This window comes from Pangasianodon hypophthalmus, chromosome 16, assembly GCF_027358585.1.
Source record: "Pangasianodon hypophthalmus isolate fPanHyp1 chromosome 16, fPanHyp1.pri, whole genome shotgun sequence".
In the NCBI taxonomy this organism is placed as follows: domain Eukaryota; kingdom Metazoa; phylum Chordata; class Actinopteri; order Siluriformes; family Pangasiidae; genus Pangasianodon; species Pangasianodon hypophthalmus.
Window position 1 is genome coordinate 18,417,435 of NC_069725.1, and position 16,517 is coordinate 18,433,951.

The window sequence follows — 16,517 nt, forward strand, 5'->3', positions numbered from 1 at the left end:
TCTTGAACTGAAATACGGTTCACTTTTTTCTCAGGTTCTAGCATTTTTATCGTCTGATTCCCTGCAAAAGTGAAAGGGGAGAACGTTGCATTTAAAGATTCCATTCCTGCATGTTCTTTCCGTACTTCGGGGGGTTTCCTCTGGGTACTCCGGTTTCCTCCCCCAGTCCAAAGACCTGCGCAGGCTGAGTAGCATTTCCAAGTTCTCCGTAGTGTGTGAATGGGTGTGTGAATGTGTATGATTGTGCCTTGCAATGGGTTGGCATCCCATCCAGGGTATCTCCCGCCTTGTGTAGGATAAGCGGTACAGAAAATGGATGAATGGCCGGATGGAAGATTGAATTCCTACTGTGACACAGGAACATTACGGACATTTTGACAGCCGGTATCTGATTACGAAACAAAATGATCTAGCTTATGTCTGTTTCACTGTGGCATGCAGCTATCCAATCAAAGTGTGCCTTTTGCTGTCTGATGAAAAATCACACTTATAGCTAGCAAGCTTCTGGACATCTTTAGGTAGACTGACTGTTTTTACCACATTTATTAAACTGTAAAGTAGCATTTAATGAATAGCCTAGGCAAAACTTATAAAGAAATTTAAAAAAAAAACAGTTCCATGCCTCCTTAGTGACATATATTTATGGTTTCTTAAAGTATTTCATAGGCAGAAAGCCTTGATTTTTCAGGTTTTTTAGGCGGGGTTGTTTTCCAGAATTCCGCCGCCGTGACATCCAACTGACCAACTTTCCAGGATGGCACACGTCCTATTAAAAGGAAAAAGGATACTGCGACATGCATTCACAAAAATGCAGGCTAAAATCATGCAGCTCTAAAATAAAAGATTATTTTGGGTTTAAATCTAGTAGAGAATTGACATTCAGCTCCTGTAAGTAGAAGACATACAATCAAAAAAGTCCCTGTAATGGAAAACACTGATATTTTACATTTTGGTTAGTGCAATGACAAATATAAATTCCAATACACACACTTCAACCTCATTATTTTTTAGAGAACTTCGAAATCTAAAACCAGAAATAGTAAATAATTAAATACTAATAGAATTCTTTAAAAATTCATCATCAGTATCTACTTTAGCTGTGGTCAGTTTAATCCACCATGCGTTGTGAGAATATACTCACAAAGCACCATGCACACACTTTCTCTCTCATTCACATCTAGGGGCAAATTAGCATTGCTAATCCTCCTACTCTAATTTTTTTTGGGAAGTGGAAGGAAACCCACAGTAACCCCAGTGACATCATTACCCTGTTGTTCCTCCATGCTGCACACTACAAGCAAATGTAATTTACAATTCACAGTACTAACCATCATGTTTAATTTTTGCAACTTAAAAATAAAAGAGCAAATCAGACATGTCCGCTAGCACACACCATTGCTTTATTCTGCAACTGAACAGTCAGAAATACACTCGTAAGTCTCATGAGCATGGTTACAAAGGTATAGAAAAATGGGAAAGACCGGAATATACATACTGAACAACAGAGCTGAAATCTTTGCTCGTAATTATGTTTGTGTTTTCCTGTATAGCTGTAGTCTGTAGAAGTTCTGGGGAGACGATTGCATTTACACTGCTCTGCTCAGTGCATGGTGTTCCCAGAACTGGGAGAGGGCAAAAACCGCTCCAACTGATCGTACAAAAAAAAAAAAAAAAAAAAAATTAGTAGTGAAAGTGCAGAAGAATAAAAATAACAATGGAGGGCAGAATAATCAAAAACACACGTATTTACATATGGCGCATATCAGTGATGTATCCATCTTAGCTAAGCAAAAACAATATTAAACACTGACAGAATCCAATACTGAGAGACAACAGAGGTTAAACAAACACTCAAGCTACACGTACAAATATTACTCAATTTGAGCCACGTTAGTGGCCAGCATGTTAAACGTCGACAGCAGGCTTTTCTCCCAGTTTAACAGATTACACATATGGTGAAAAAGCACAAAAGGCAAAGAAGGAGAGGGAAAGAAGAAAAAAAAAAAAAAAAAAAAAAAAAAAAAAAAAGAGGTGGCCTTTCCATTGAACTGCCAAAACAAAAACATATTTCAAGTTTATCTGATGCAGCTCACAAAAGTCCCCTAAATATAAGCAAATAAATTAACATTCTGGTGCTATGAAACAATGCAACTGTAGGGTAGGTGGGTAAGGTAGTTTCAGAAAAGCAGACCATAACACAAGTTGGTCAGTAAATAAGCCACTATCACAGGCTCCGAGAATGCCATATTCGCATCCACTATCTTTTCCACACACAAATGACTACAAAACAGACAAAGCAGGACATTCGCTAGAAAAATAAATATATATCCTTGACCCAAAAAAAAAAAGGATATAAATCAAAGTGTGTGAAAATGTAACATCAAACCAATGGAAGCCCTCGACAGAGAGTTCTATCATCCATCTGTTCCAGTTCTGCCGTCCATCAGACCTGAGGATGCCGTGGATGCGTATCACAGTGAGAGGTTCCAAGCAAAGTCCCCATACAAAGAAAGTACACAGTACGTCACCATTATTTTGTGTGTCTCAGTTTTGAGACGGGAGGAAAAACAAAACAAAACAAAAAAAACAGCAGCTTTCATTTGCACAAATGGGGGGGAAACTGAAACGGTTTTAACTGCGATATAAAACTCTGCCAGAAGCTGCACGGCATAAAGTCGACCCTTTTTCAGCACAGCCTAAATAGAAATGTCTTAACATTTACAAAATATAGTTTATCTATCTGAACCAAACGTGGGTCAAGTTTATTTGGTCTATCCTACCTTTGTGTAACAGCATTTAGATCAAGTAGAAGAGGCACTTATTTGATGTAATATTGTGGGCAAATCAAAGCTCTGCCCCAAAAGCATTTGATTTTGAAACATGTCCAAATTTTTACAGTAAACAGGAGTGCATGATATGTTGTGTTTTGCGTTAAGTGCAATACCACATCTGTACGCTGTTGATATACTGGAACGTTATGACGTGTAAAATGCAACACTGTTCAAGGCCAAGTTCTGAGTTCACGCTGCCTCTTAACCAAGGTCGAGATAACAAATGAAACCCCCACACAGCCTTAATATCACATCTTGGTCACATGTCTGTCTCTAGAAGTAGTGTCAGGAGTAAACTTTTCTTCCAGTCATAGTTCCCATGGTTGGTTTTTTTCAAAACAGGTCAAACCTAAGAAAAAAAAAGTGAGGAAAATGAAAAAGCATTAGCATTCATCTAAAATAACCTGGATGAAACAGATTAGTATATCTGCTAGTGAAATAGCAGCGTAACGCAATTACACCAAGGGTCTGCTTAGTGCTCCAAATATTCATCTGTATTAGGATTTAAACACGAAGTGGGTGTGGCCTAAACATACAGCTTTTTAAAAAGAACATTATTCCCATGGAAATAATGAAAAGCACTGGAAAATACCCCAGAGGTAGAAATGCTAGCACTTAGCCTCAGCTATATCATTTGAAAGATGTAATTGTTTTTTTTTTTTTAATCTCACTTAATCGCACAGTTAATATTTTTGTTTGTATCTGTGTGAGATATTTTCTAACAAATTCAGCAGGTTCTGTTTCCCAAAAGAGAAACAAAGTAGTAGCCTAATTTAAACTACCCTAACCAGGCAGTTACTAAGGATGAATAAATGAATGCTAAATAAATAAATGATCGAATGTAGCGCCTCATGAACGTGGTCTTTCTTGGTCCTGCAAGCTTCATATGTGACTGCTTGACCGCTTGAAGTAAAAATTTCCCACTTGTGTCCAACAGTGACACCTCTCAACCAGATGTCCTGTGCGGGCAAGCTTTCCTCTTATTTGACTTTGTTTAGAACACGCTATCTGTTCGCTCTGAGAAATGTACTGATATTCAGCTACACCCCAAATGTGACAAATTTACCATGTTCTAAGAGGTGGCGTCAGGAGGGTTGGGGTGGCTTCTCCGCTGAATGATGTTACCCGGGTAATGTGAGAAGGGCAGAGCCCTGCTTCCTAAAGAGACAGACACATAAAGGACAGTCATTAATGACACACAACCACCAACAAGTTAACCAGCAGAAAGGTTGTGGTTCATATTACAGAGGAAAAAAAAAAAAAAACACTTTCAAATTTGCCTTCTGTTAATTTCTAACAAAGAAATCGATACTAATTAATAGCGTAGGCTATAAGGCTAAATGACCCCTGATCAATACGGATGCCTTTGTACGGCTCTTAAGGCTTTTCTCGATTTAAAAGATGCAAAGAATCAACATCATATATCGCTCATTATAGGAAACAAGTTGCATCACATAGCCATAAGAGAGAATCGTGAAGTATGAAATAACAATTATGCAGTTTTCCTACAATTGAGGCCTACGCTATGCCAGACACAATCATGTGCAATCAAATTTGTGCTCCAATATTTCCCCTCACACTTCAGAATTCATCCTGCTACTTCTATCAACAGTCACATTATCAATAAACCCCAGTGACCCAGTTCCATTGGCAGCCAAACATGCCCATGCCATAACACTGCCTCCACATGTTTGACGGATGATGTGGTATGCTTTGGATCATGAGCCCTTCCTTTCCTTCTCCATACTTTTCTCTTCCCATCATTCTGGTACAAGTTAATCTTGCATCAGAACTGGTCAGGCTTTTTTTTAGAGGTTTTTTAGCAAAGTCTAATCCGGCCTTTGTGTTCTTGAGTGTTACCAGCGGTTTGCATCTTGAGGTAAACCGTCTGTATTTACATTCATGAAGGTGGCTCTTGATTGTAGACTTTGACAATGATAGGCCTACCTCCTCCAGAGTGTTCCTGACTTGGCTAGATGTTGTGAAGGGGTTGTTCTTCAGTAAGAAAAGAATTCTGCAATCATTCACTTTAGTTGTTTTCTGTGGTCTCCCAGGCCTTTTGGTGTTGCTCGCCAGTGCATTCCTTCTTTTTAAGAATGTACCAAATTGTTGATTTGGCCCTCCTAAAGTTTCTGCTATCTCTCTGATAGGTCTGTTTTGGTTTTTCAGCCTAATGATGGCCTCCTTCACTTGCATCAACACCTCTTTGGACGGCATATTGAGAGTTCCCATGAACAGCTACCAAATGCAAATTCAACACTTGGAATCAGCTCCAGACCTTTTATCTCCTTAATTTATCATGATATAAGGAGGAAACAGGCCACAGCTGGCCATGAAACTGCTTATCAGTCAATTGTCCCATTACTTTTGAGCCTGTGAAAATGGAGGAACTCTGTAAAAAATGGCTGTAATTCCTAAACAGTTAATGCAATATTTTTGTTAAACCCCTTGAATTAAAGCTGAAAGTCTACGCTTCAGTCACATCTTGACTGCTTCATTTCAAATCCACTGTGGTGGTGTACAGAGGCAAAATTACCAAAACTGTGTCACTGTCCCAATATTTATGGACCTCACTGTATGTAACACAAAACCATATCATTTCATGCATCAATACTATGTCAAGCCTGAAATCTGAAAAGACTAACCTAGGCTTGCTTTACAATTCAGGCTTTGCCAGAAATAAAGACAAAAACGTATTACACAATTCTTCACAAGTGAGTACTAGTCCAAATCACTGCTCAGTGTCATGGTTGCTTCACGTACAGTATTTGCTTACCAGCAGCGGGCGAATTTCCAGTCACAGCATGGCTGGAGCCTGGAATAGCGGGTTGGTACAGGGATGCCAGCTCATTGGGCGTGTATGTGCGTAGCAGGTTGATTACATTCCAGTCAGTGTCCAGGCTACTTCCTGATCCTGAGGGTGACACACGAACAGAAGCCAAGGGCAGGAAGTTTTTCACGTTCCTGTCCGAGGGCAGCTCCGCGATTCTCCCTGCACCCTGCAGAGGCTCAGAAGGTCTCAACCTTTTGCTGGAGGGTTCACCCAAGTCCGTTTGTGCCAGGTTCCTGAATCGATCGGACAGACACAGCCTGTTTGCTTCCGAGGGCCAGACGACACCATTTTTAACTGGAGCGGGCTTCTGAGAGACCGCGGGAGAGTTAAATTTCCGGTTAGTTTCAGCCACTGACTCTGGAAACCTGTTTTGGACGCCTATAACAGATTCGGCAGCCCTGAACTTCTGGGTTGCTTTCTGCTGCTCTCTCCAGGTCTCCTTTGCAGGGGACATCTTTGAAATCTCTGGTTTCTTCGTACCAATCCCTGGAAGAGTCCTGTCATAATAAAGGTCACAGTTCAATGAGTACAAGGTTGAGTTGATGTTTTACATGGACATATTTTATAAGAAAAACATAAAAGAATTTTGTGTAATAACACAAATGACGTGTATAGCTGAATTAAAAAAAAAAAAAAAAAAAGAAGAGAAATGAAGTTTACTTGAAACCCCTTATGATGGAAATCTAAGGCCTGGTTTATACTTGACATGTTGCGTGTGTACTAGCAACACGAGCGCATTGTTCACCTATTGTTCACATATACTTCATGTACGTATTGGTGATTAAAACCATCATCCACTAGATGGCACATCAGAGCCAAAATATCCCAGGTTTCCAGGTCAAACTGTAAAATGTTAACGATTTCATGCACAGCAGTATTAAACACAACGATGAAGTCTGTTTCTCTATAAAAGCGTCGTCGTGACTGTTCTCATGATCTGCGTCTCAAATTTGAAAAATGTGATCTTATATTCAGACGTATTAACTAATCCAGAAGCTGAGACGTAAAACAAACTTTTGGTAGGTGTGAAGGCTACATGAGAGGTTCAGATTCAAACACTAACCACAACAGGAAAATCATTTAAAGTTAGTACTCAATAACGGTCTGGAATAGTACATATGTATGCGATTTGATACACAACGCTAGTTTGTTTAGCGAGTTGCGGAGACAGGGTCACAAGTGACGCAAGAAATGACAGTAAATGTAAGTAAACAGGCAGTAAATAAACATTTTTTTATTTGAGTTCATTTTATTGTATTGTATTTTTGTTCATTATTTATAATCAAACACCCTGAGATGGCCTCTCTCTGATGAAAATGCAATCCCACACTGACTGCTTTTCATGTAACGACATATGTCACATGTCACATATTCTCTGTTCACACATTTTCTGTTCTGCATTTCAGAGTTTTGCTGGAGATTTTTCAGACCTGGTACAGATTCTACTCCGTACTGAACAACTTTTTTTAAAAATAAATATTTTAAGCATTACTTTTATTAGACCTACAACTAAACATTTGCCATCTTCGATTCATTACACTGGAATCTTTTTTAATTATGCTTTCTACATAAGATATAAGGTAATGGTGTTACACACCTCGTGTAATGCACAAACTACAAGCGCGCCTCTACTTTTTGGCTCCAATTCCTCCTCACATAGTCTTGCTCCTCACTGGTTATTTAGTATTTTGCCAAACAGCAACAATTTCTTTCAGTCTAATAGCTAACAGCAGTGAGCTTTCAGTGATGTTCTTATATCCAACTTTTAAACCCTTCACAATGTGTTTATTGTGATCATAATAAAAATATGATTAATCATGCAAGCCTATAAGCAATCATATGAGAAGGTGATTCATCAGATTCAATACCTGTACGTGTCCTGAGGAGGTTTGGAAGATTTTCCAGGTTGGGGTGTTGGGGATTTGGTCCGGCGAGGATGTTTTCGGTTGATGTGAGCCAAAGGGGCCACGTCTTTGCCTTCGAGCGCCGGGGGACACCCAGTGTAGCGCTTCAGCTTTAGTGGGGGTCTGTACGAATTCTTTTTTGCATCAGATTTCTCCTTATGAAGAAGTTTCCTGTGCATGAGCAGGACTTCGGGATAGAGGGTTTCATAAGGACAGGAAGTGCAGGTGTTGGTCAGTAACATATTCCTAGGTATGGAGGTAGCAGATAAAGACAGAGACGCTTTGAGGGAGAGGTTTAATGGTGCCTCAGAGGCTTCTTTCCCCTCTGACTTCGGGTTGACTGGCAAAGAGCCATTCACGTGCGGCTCGTTAGGAGGAGTGTAAGGAGTCGTTGCGGCCATGTTGGCACACTCCTCTTTGACACGGGCAACAGGGCTGGTGATGGCAATGCCTGCCTGGCTGGGGACTGCTTCATGTTTGACGCTTGCACACACAGCGCTAGGGGCAGGCCATTGTTTAGCTGGTTTTGAGGCTGGCTTGTCATCCATGTTGTTAGGAGACTCTTGACCTTTGGCACTGTTAGCAGCAGGTGCCGTCACTGGAATGTTGGGGATCTCAGTATAAGGCTTGTCTTTGTGACGTCGGTCCAGGTGATACCTCAGAGAGGTCTTCTGAGCTGCAGCATAGTCACAGTATTCACATTTGTAAGGTTTTTCACCTGGATAAAGAGAGGCAGTGAGATGATCAGTTAGCGCTTACAACAAACAGTATCAAGCTGTAGAGCTGTAGTAGTTGATCAAAATCAAAACAATAAAAATCATTATTGTTGTGTGAAAATGACCGACTTCAATCTGAAGTACATAACACATGAATGTAATAATAATAAAAATAATAATAATAATAATACATACACAAAGTGCTTATCTAATATATTTGGTCTATACCTGAAGCTTTAAAATTAGCGTTTGGTTATTGCTAATTGGAAACTCCATTATTACACCATTATTCTCTTGCTGGATAGAGCAACAGAGTCTTGACATAGACTCAACAGGCTCAGGTTCACCATGCAGCTCAGTCAGAACAGCGTTAAGTGTGGGTTTTATAAAGAGCTACTGTACACCAATATTTAATATTTACAAATGCATCTTAAGTAAAGTGACTAGCTTATTAGTTAAAGCATTGTTTGTTGAAATCCTAACAACCTCTGACACACCTAGTTCCAAAGATATGTTTTGTCAACAGTGTAATAAGATACACTAAGACTTCCCATTCGAAATGGTAAGCAGTGTAATTACTACAGAAATTGTTTACAATAAATCTGTTTTAAAAGTTTACTACAAATTTATCTAATGACCATATCTGCGTGGTTGTTGTTCTATGTACCTGTATGCGTCCTGAGATGAATATTGAGGTAATAGTTGGAGCGGAAGGTCTTGCCACAGTAACAACACTTCCTTGGAGCAAGAATTTTCAGTTTCATTTTGTGTGAGCCTTCTTCAATTTTATCTGCAAACAACAAAAACATTAATTCAGACATAGTTCTTCCAACCGAAGTGTAAAAAATATATATATACATTATATATACATTTTCCAAATGGAACGGCAGTACTGAAAGAAAAACGGTATCTTTTACTAACTGAGCCATTTTTAAACAACCAGAAGAGGGCGCTGTTGAGGACTAATATTTGCCCCAGTCATGTCATGGCTGGGCAGGTATGCAAGAGTTGTTACTTCAAACAAAAAGTTAATGTGCAAGCCTCACTACACTTTTGAAACACCACAATCATGAACTTTATCAGTAATATAACTGTAAATGTATTTATAATAAGTCCTTACAGGTCAAACTGAATCCCCACTGTAGTGTATGTAGGCCTTCGATTTAATGTAATTTTATACTAGACGTGTACTTACTGTATTTTTTTAAACAGATTCCTCTTTACAGCTGACACAAGGAGACTATTTCAAGTATTCAGAAGCCATGCATTATAATCACAAATAGTCACCTGTATCACCTATATTATCTTTACACAAGATCTTTTATTCAGAAGTCATTCCTTACAAAACTCTCTTTTAAATAGAACAAGCTATACTGGGCCTACTTATTATATCTATTCTTTATCTATGATAGATTCACATACACTGAATTACACACAAATAAAAAACTGGAAATAAAGCCACACCCAAGCTACTGCGACTGGGCTGCATTCATAAACTAAATGTCATCTGGAAAATCGGGATGTTGCCAGCTGTAGTACAGTGATGCCAAGTCGTCTTCTGTTACCAATTGTAATTTGTTGCATTGAGAACTTTCAACCGGATAGATCAGCCAAGAATGTATAAATGAGTCTGGAAAAACACCTATAAATGTGTGGTTTGAAAAAGCATTTCAGAAATATTACCTGACTGAAAAGCTTCAACAGGCACACCTTCTTCATAGCCGTCCTCAGAGCCATCTTCCGCTCGATCCAGTGACGGACTCCCGGCGGAGCTGACGCTCGGAGTCCTCCCATCTACGGGTGTGGTGGGGCTCTCGGCTCCTCCTCTCTCTCTTTTGTGAACTCTGGAGTGCAGGACCAGCTGATGGTAGGTTCTGAATGTTTTGCCGCACTCCTCGCAGTCTGTGGGCTTGTCTTTGCGCAGACTCAGACTCTTCTGCTCTGTCAAATCACCACCACTGAGTTTGGCCTTCAGCTCACTCCTCAGGCCCCGTCTCACCAGTTTATCACCGCTGCTAGAGTCCCAGATAGAGCCGAGCTCCTCTTTGTCTGAACCAGACTCCTCGTTGTCAGAATTGGAGTCGGCATTGAGCTCTTTGCTCAGGTTCGGCCCTGCGGCAATCTTGCCTTTGGTGGCCAACTGCCAGGCCTGGTAGGTGTTGAACGGGTCCAGCTGCGAGATCCAGCGGCCGGGTTGGCATTTTTGCTCAGCATTCTCAGATGTTCTCTGTAAATTGACGCACTGAAGAAAGCATTCCTGAGAGACAGGCACCTCCGGATTCAGCTGGCTTTTATCACACACATTCTCCTCAGCTTCCGGCTCTCGATTGTGCACTTTGCTGTGCTCCGCTAGCACTTCCTTGTTGAGGAAGAAAAACCCGCAGACCATGCACATTTTGTAAGCTGTCATCACAGGTGACACTGGTCGATCTTGGACGACGCCGTTGACAGTGATGGGCACCTCGGCGTCCTGGCCCTTGCTGGATTTGGATTTGCCGTGGGTCCTCATGTGATTCTTGAGGAACCAGGGCTCCTTGAAGCGCCTGCCACACAGGCTACAGGAGTAAATGAATGAGTCCTTATGCTTCCGCATGTGAGCCTCGAGCACAGCAATATTTTCAGTTGCTTGGCCACACACATCACAGCTCAGCTCCTCGTTCGGCTCGTTTTGGCATGTTTTGGAGCGAGTCCTCTCGCTGGGCGTTAAGAACTCGGCCTCGACACGCAGCACAGCAGGAGCGTGGAACGTGGTGGGGTGCTGGGAGAGGAGGTGCGGCCCGAGCTCATCCTCATGCTCAAATGTCTCCTCACAGAACATACAGGCCAGGGGTGAGCCGCCTGGTACTGGCACTGCCAACTGCATTTCAACCTTCTCTGCCAGGCTCACGTGGGCTTTTATACTAGAGCTGGAGCCAGAGCTAGGCATAGTGGCACTGCTGTGGTTGAGGACATCATGGCCTAGCCCATCAGGACTCTCCACATGTGGAATCAATGGGTGTGTGGGCATGGCAATGACAATCCTTACTCAACACCTTCAGAAAATACGTATCGAGACTGCAGGCTCTGTGAGGCACGCTCATGTAATACAATTCTTGGAAGACACGAATGTGGAATTCCCTTTCCAAAGAACAGACTGACAGTCAGATTTCACACAAACCTCCAAAAAAGTGGATCCTCCGAGAGTTTCATTATGAACCACGCAAAATAGTTAGGGCTTGTCACCAGAAGGTGTTTACAAGTGAAATCTCTTCAGATATCTTGTGATTCACACAAAGGAATTATGTCCTGGCAGGCAGAACCTGAAATGAAAGCAAGAGTAAAGAGAATGTCAGGTGTGGCCTTTTCTGTGCAACATGATCTTCAAGTTTAACAATGAATTATCATCAAAAATATTCCCAATAAGTACTCAATATGCATGCAATGACATGACATGCAATGACATTAACACAATCCATCAGAAACCTCTCAAAATGTTTTAAACCTTCTATATGAAAAGGTTTTTTTTTTTTTTTCTTTCAATTTTGGGGTGAAAATCAATTTTTATTATTACCTCTGATGAGGGTTAGTAAAAACATGTTGTTTGGTATACAAACACAACAACGTTTGATTTTGAAATGGGACTGCCTTTAGTTTGGTAAATTTTAACATTTTATGCACTATATGATGAGTGAAAAAAGTAAAAAAAATACAAGTTTGCAATAATTTTACATTTACTCCCCAAAACATGCAAACAATGTTAGAACAATACCATTAGGAAGTGTCAGTTTAGAAACTACCAGATTAGTGAACTAAAACCATAAGTTTCAAGTCTTGCTTGACATCAATAAATTAATGAATAAAAATATCCAATATAATAAAATCTTCTTCAAAATTCTCTTAAAAGGCAACGATAGTGTGTAAGTTTTAATTTCAGTAAAGATATTCTTTTGAAAACAAATACATGCGTCAATGAAATACTGGGTTAAAATTTGAAAATATTTATTTTCAAGTAATGATTAACCAAGCAAGACATAATGAAATATTAAAACTGATTGAGTTTCTCATGTCAAAACACATGTTTTTAGCACCCCTCATATTGTATATGCTCACTTTTACAAAATTGGCACACCCTAATATTACGGTAAATAATGCTGATTTGAATCAGAGAGTCAAGTGCAGCTTTACTCATTACAAACTCATACACATGGAGCAGGAAAAATGCTTCCAGCCTTCATATTCTCTACCAACAATCCTGTTTAGCCTATTTAAAATTGTGTCCCTGTTTACCTACACCAAATAAAGTGAAAAGAATATACAGCACACAACATTTCAGACGTCTACTTTCACATCTGCAAATAACAGGATCCAAAATCAGAAGAGGACAAAACCGTTTTCTCTCTCTAAAGGAAAAATGTTGAGTATGGTAGCGACACAAACTGCACCACAAATCTACCCTAACCATAGAATTTCTCAAAAATGTCCCAAAAGTAGAGCTCAGTAGATCTCTTCTGCACTAAAGTGCAACAAAGGAAAAAAAATCCACCCTGAACGACTTAAATAACAATCATAACACAACAGTCAGTTCTGGTCCAAGCGGCATTCCAAGAGGGCTGATATTTTGTTTTCAGCACTGGTACTTTTCAATTCAGTTTTATTTGTATAGTGCTTTTAACAATGGACATTGTCACAAAGCAGCTTTACAGAAATAAATACATTCAAATTAAATTAAATCAAAATAAATTGTAAATATGTGAATTTATCCCTCATGAGCAAGCCAGAGTTGACGGTGGCAAGGAAAAGCTCCCTGAGATGATATGAGGAAGAAACCTTGAGAGGAATCAGACTCAAAAGGGAACCCGTCCTCATCTGGGTGATAACGGACAGTGCAATTATAAATAATTCCCTTCTATAACTATGGACAAATAGTGCAATTGTGCAACCAGTAAATTCAGCACAGTTTTCAGAGGAAGTCTGGTTTGTCGAGCCTATTCATTGTCCACTGATGATGATGTACTTTTCACTCGTTGTATCACTCTGCTGGTCTGCGTTTACTACATAAAAATCTAATTCTAGCAATAGTTCATTACACTGAAACCGTTACTACACTTACTACGGGCTGTCAATCAGTGTAGTAAGCATGGCAAGATACAATGCTCAATCCAAAAAAATTGCCATATTGTGCCTGAAATGTCAGATTTTCCGATGAAATTCTGAGTTGACCTTTTCTTTCATCGACAAGTTGGTCTATTATCACTCTGATTAATGGTTTACTACATCACCCAAGATGCTGTTCGACTACTCTCTAATCGTGGTTCAAAGGGATTAAGCCATTGCGTCATCTCTACCTAAACACAGCGATGCAGCAGTGCTTTAGTCCTTCAGTCTATCCAGCTCTCTCACCTCCTCATCTGTACAATCAAACAGATAAAATTCATAAAATTCATCTCTAACTATGTCTCCAAAGCTTCTGCATCGGATTTCTCATTACTATGACATAGCTAGAAAAATGTGACTGAGTAAAGCAGCTCATTGTAACTGTGCCAGAAATGTCTTTCTGTGATATCAATACAGCAGACAAGCACTAACTTCTCACAGGAATAAATTTGCAACAGAATTGCTCAACTCATCACAAATATTTCAGATTTTGAGTGGATTTTTCCTTTAAGATTTAATTTTCTCAAACAAAGAAAGTACAGAACAATTCTCTTTTTAACTTTTTTGATCTTGTAAACAAATGTTTTTTTTTAATCTTCCAGTCAGCACTCAAATTCAGTATTACACAAAAAAACTCTCTCTCAAAACATACATATATATATATATATATATATACACACATATATACACACACACACATATATATATACACATTATATAAACAGAATATACCCTTGGATGATTTTAATCTTTTGAGCAAGACTAATGTTTTTGTAAAACTACATAACTAAGGTGTGGTTTGGGGAAAAAAATCTGTTTAAGAAAGCTTCACTGTTTAGTTATCTCTTAAATTCATTTCCTCTCTCTCCTTCACTTTTGTGCTCTTCATTGCATAAACCTGCTTCACAAACAGGCTTGTGATAACGTTTGTGATAACATTCCTAGCTATAGCCTGGACAGTATGCATTCACCATCAACCAAAGCTAGTGAATTCAGCTCTATAGTACTATTCATTCATTTCATCCTGCTATAGCACACTGAAACCACCAGAAGAGAAAAGGCGACACAGTGCATGAATCACTTGTTGAACTTCAACTACAGAAAAGGTGTCTGTCAAAAGCCCATGTGTTTTAGAAGCCTGTGGTGGAATAATTAGTATAATCACTGCTGATAATATGAAAGAAAAAAAAAACAAAAAACACACACACCTCGACTGTGACATACTTCAAAACAAAGAAGAAGAAGAAGAAAAAAAAACATTAGCAAAGGAGCAGCTGTTGCTTGTCTTGCTCATTCTTTTGTGAGGGCTTTACCATGCGGCCACAGGAAAGAGGAAAAAAAAAAAAAAAGGCCATCGTGGGAGTAACAAAAGCACCCAAGTTCATCGATACTTACACACCGGCTTTCAGAAATGCTGAAAAGTTTAAAAAAAGTCAGATTTTCAGTTGAGCTCTTTCCAGCAGTAGCACTGTTTCTCTATCGTGGCATTGTGTGCATTAGGAACGAGCTGTGCACAGAAATGACAAAACTATACATGTAAAACCTGTAGAAGCTAGCCCGTTTGAAACTTGATTAGTTTACTTGGGAAAATATAAAAAAATATAACAAACACATTCCCAAAAGGCTAATAAGCCTTCGCAGACATTTTTTTTACCTTTAAAAAAAAAACAGTCACATTCATGTTAAGCGAACTATTCGCAGTGGTCAATTCTTTTTCCGACATGAAAATAAAACTGTCGTAAAACTGGCGCAAATCAATACTCTTCATTAACCATTACAAAACCCTCGCCTGATGTCTTCATCCTCAAACTGTACTCACATATTCACACCCAGTTAAATATACATCAGCTATAAATATATAGCGACTGACCGAATGGAGGGTTAACGTTTAGTGTTACTCTAGCTTGTGAAGAGAAAAACATCCGCGAAATAAAAGAATAGAAAAAAGAAGAGAAGGGGAAAAAAAGGAAAGGAAAGCAAATCACCACCCAAACTCACATAATGTTAAAGGCTCGACACAAGCCGTGGAAGCATTTGGGGCCATAATTTCCTGACACGTGATCATCTTAAACCTGATCAGCAACTTACTCTCCAAACTGTTTTAATGCCTTTGAAGAATAACATATTGGCTCGTACAGACCATAAGGATAAAGAACAAGCTTTACAAATTTCATGGGGGTGTTTATAATCAATCACGTGACCTGTTTATCATCTCGCTAAATTATAGGTTACTGTAGCTAATTCAGTCTAGCTCAATAACAAGCTACTTCCCTGCTAATAAAGAAAGATACATCGATGAATTAGTCAGATATATTATTATTATAACACTATAGCATAAATCAACTTTGTAGTTCATAATTTCGTTATTCGAGCTTCATTTTCAAGAATTACAGCCCTGCTTTGCATGGTTACATAATTTGTGTTGCATAAAAGTCATCCTTTATTGTATAATTTGTGTTAGACATGAGTATAGTTGTATTCTTTTGTAGCTCGGATTGTTAAATTAGTCGCCAAGAGAGGATTTGGTGAGAAAGAAAGTAGGTGGAAACTAGCAGAAGAAAACTAGCAAACGAATTAGTCACAGGTTCGTTTCAATTCACCATTCCTTGTGGGTTAAGAGCAGCATCAACTGCCTACTATGCAGTTCCTGCCTTAACTTTCTAAATAAGATAAGTTTCCTATCGCTTACCACTTCCTAGCTTCTCCAACATTATCGACGAACTGAGCCGACTTGCTAAGCGACTCACTTAAACACGTTAACCTTAGTATGATATTGATAACAAAAATGGCTAACGTTAGCCAGAAGTCCAACTTAATAGCTACCGAAAAAAAAATAGGGAACTCACCAATACCTACCAATATGTCCACTCGTCAGGTACTCTCAAGCTATTATATCAAGTTATTCGAATATATACATAACGACACTTATCCCGGACTTGTAGACAGATAACTTATCCGGAAAATAAGTTGTATTGTCAGTAGCTGCGTTAGCCAATTGTTCGCTGGCCAAAAAAGCTCGCTTTCAATGTTTGCAAATCTCGCTCACTATGCAGCTGTTGCATTCAGAAGCGCGCTCCCGAGTCGCTCTCCATGGAACGTC

The 16,517-nt window shown here is 39.4% G+C and overlaps 1 protein-coding gene across 6 annotated transcripts; it reads right to left on the reverse strand.

Moving 5' to 3' along the window:
* Positions 1–1,378: 1,378 nt before the first annotated feature.
* Positions 1,379–16,515, reverse strand: znf217 (zinc finger protein 217). Of its 6 annotated transcripts, XM_034312078.2 has the most exons (8): positions 16,274–16,515; positions 14,813–14,831; positions 9,968–11,583; positions 8,952–9,074; positions 7,533–8,286; positions 5,608–6,161; positions 3,898–3,989; positions 1,379–3,180 (listed from the first exon to the last, which is right to left on the reverse strand). In XM_034312078.2, exons 3-7 carry the CDS (start codon positions 11,289–11,291, stop codon positions 3,904–3,906), a joined length of 2,841 nt encoding a protein of 946 aa, XP_034167969.2. In that variant the 5' UTR covers positions 11,292–11,583; positions 14,813–14,831; positions 16,274–16,515; the 3' UTR covers positions 1,379–3,180; positions 3,898–3,903. The 6 variants fall into 6 exon arrangements, 5 of the variants coding, with proteins under 5 accessions (XP_034167969.2, XP_026777222.3, XP_026777223.3 ...); XR_004579746.2 differs by lacking the exon at positions 14,813–14,831 and having other exon boundaries at positions 5,595–6,161; XM_026921421.3 differs by lacking the exon at positions 14,813–14,831.
* Between the last annotated feature and the right edge of the window lie 2 nt (positions 16,516–16,517).

Excerpts from the sequence above, each read along its gene's own strand:
- znf217 (XM_026921421.3), bottom strand. The coding sequence starts at position 11,291 with ATGCCCACACACCCATTGATTCCACATGTGGAGAGTCCTGATGGGCTA. Across the intron at positions 8,287-8,951 it reads TCATCTCAGGACGCATACAG|GTGAAAAACCTTACAAATGT; the intron begins GTACATAGAACA and ends CTCTTTATCCAG. Across the intron at positions 6,162-7,532 it reads CCTCCTCAGGACACGTACAG|GACTCTTCCAGGGATTGGTA; the intron begins GTATTGAATCTG and ends TTATTATGACAG.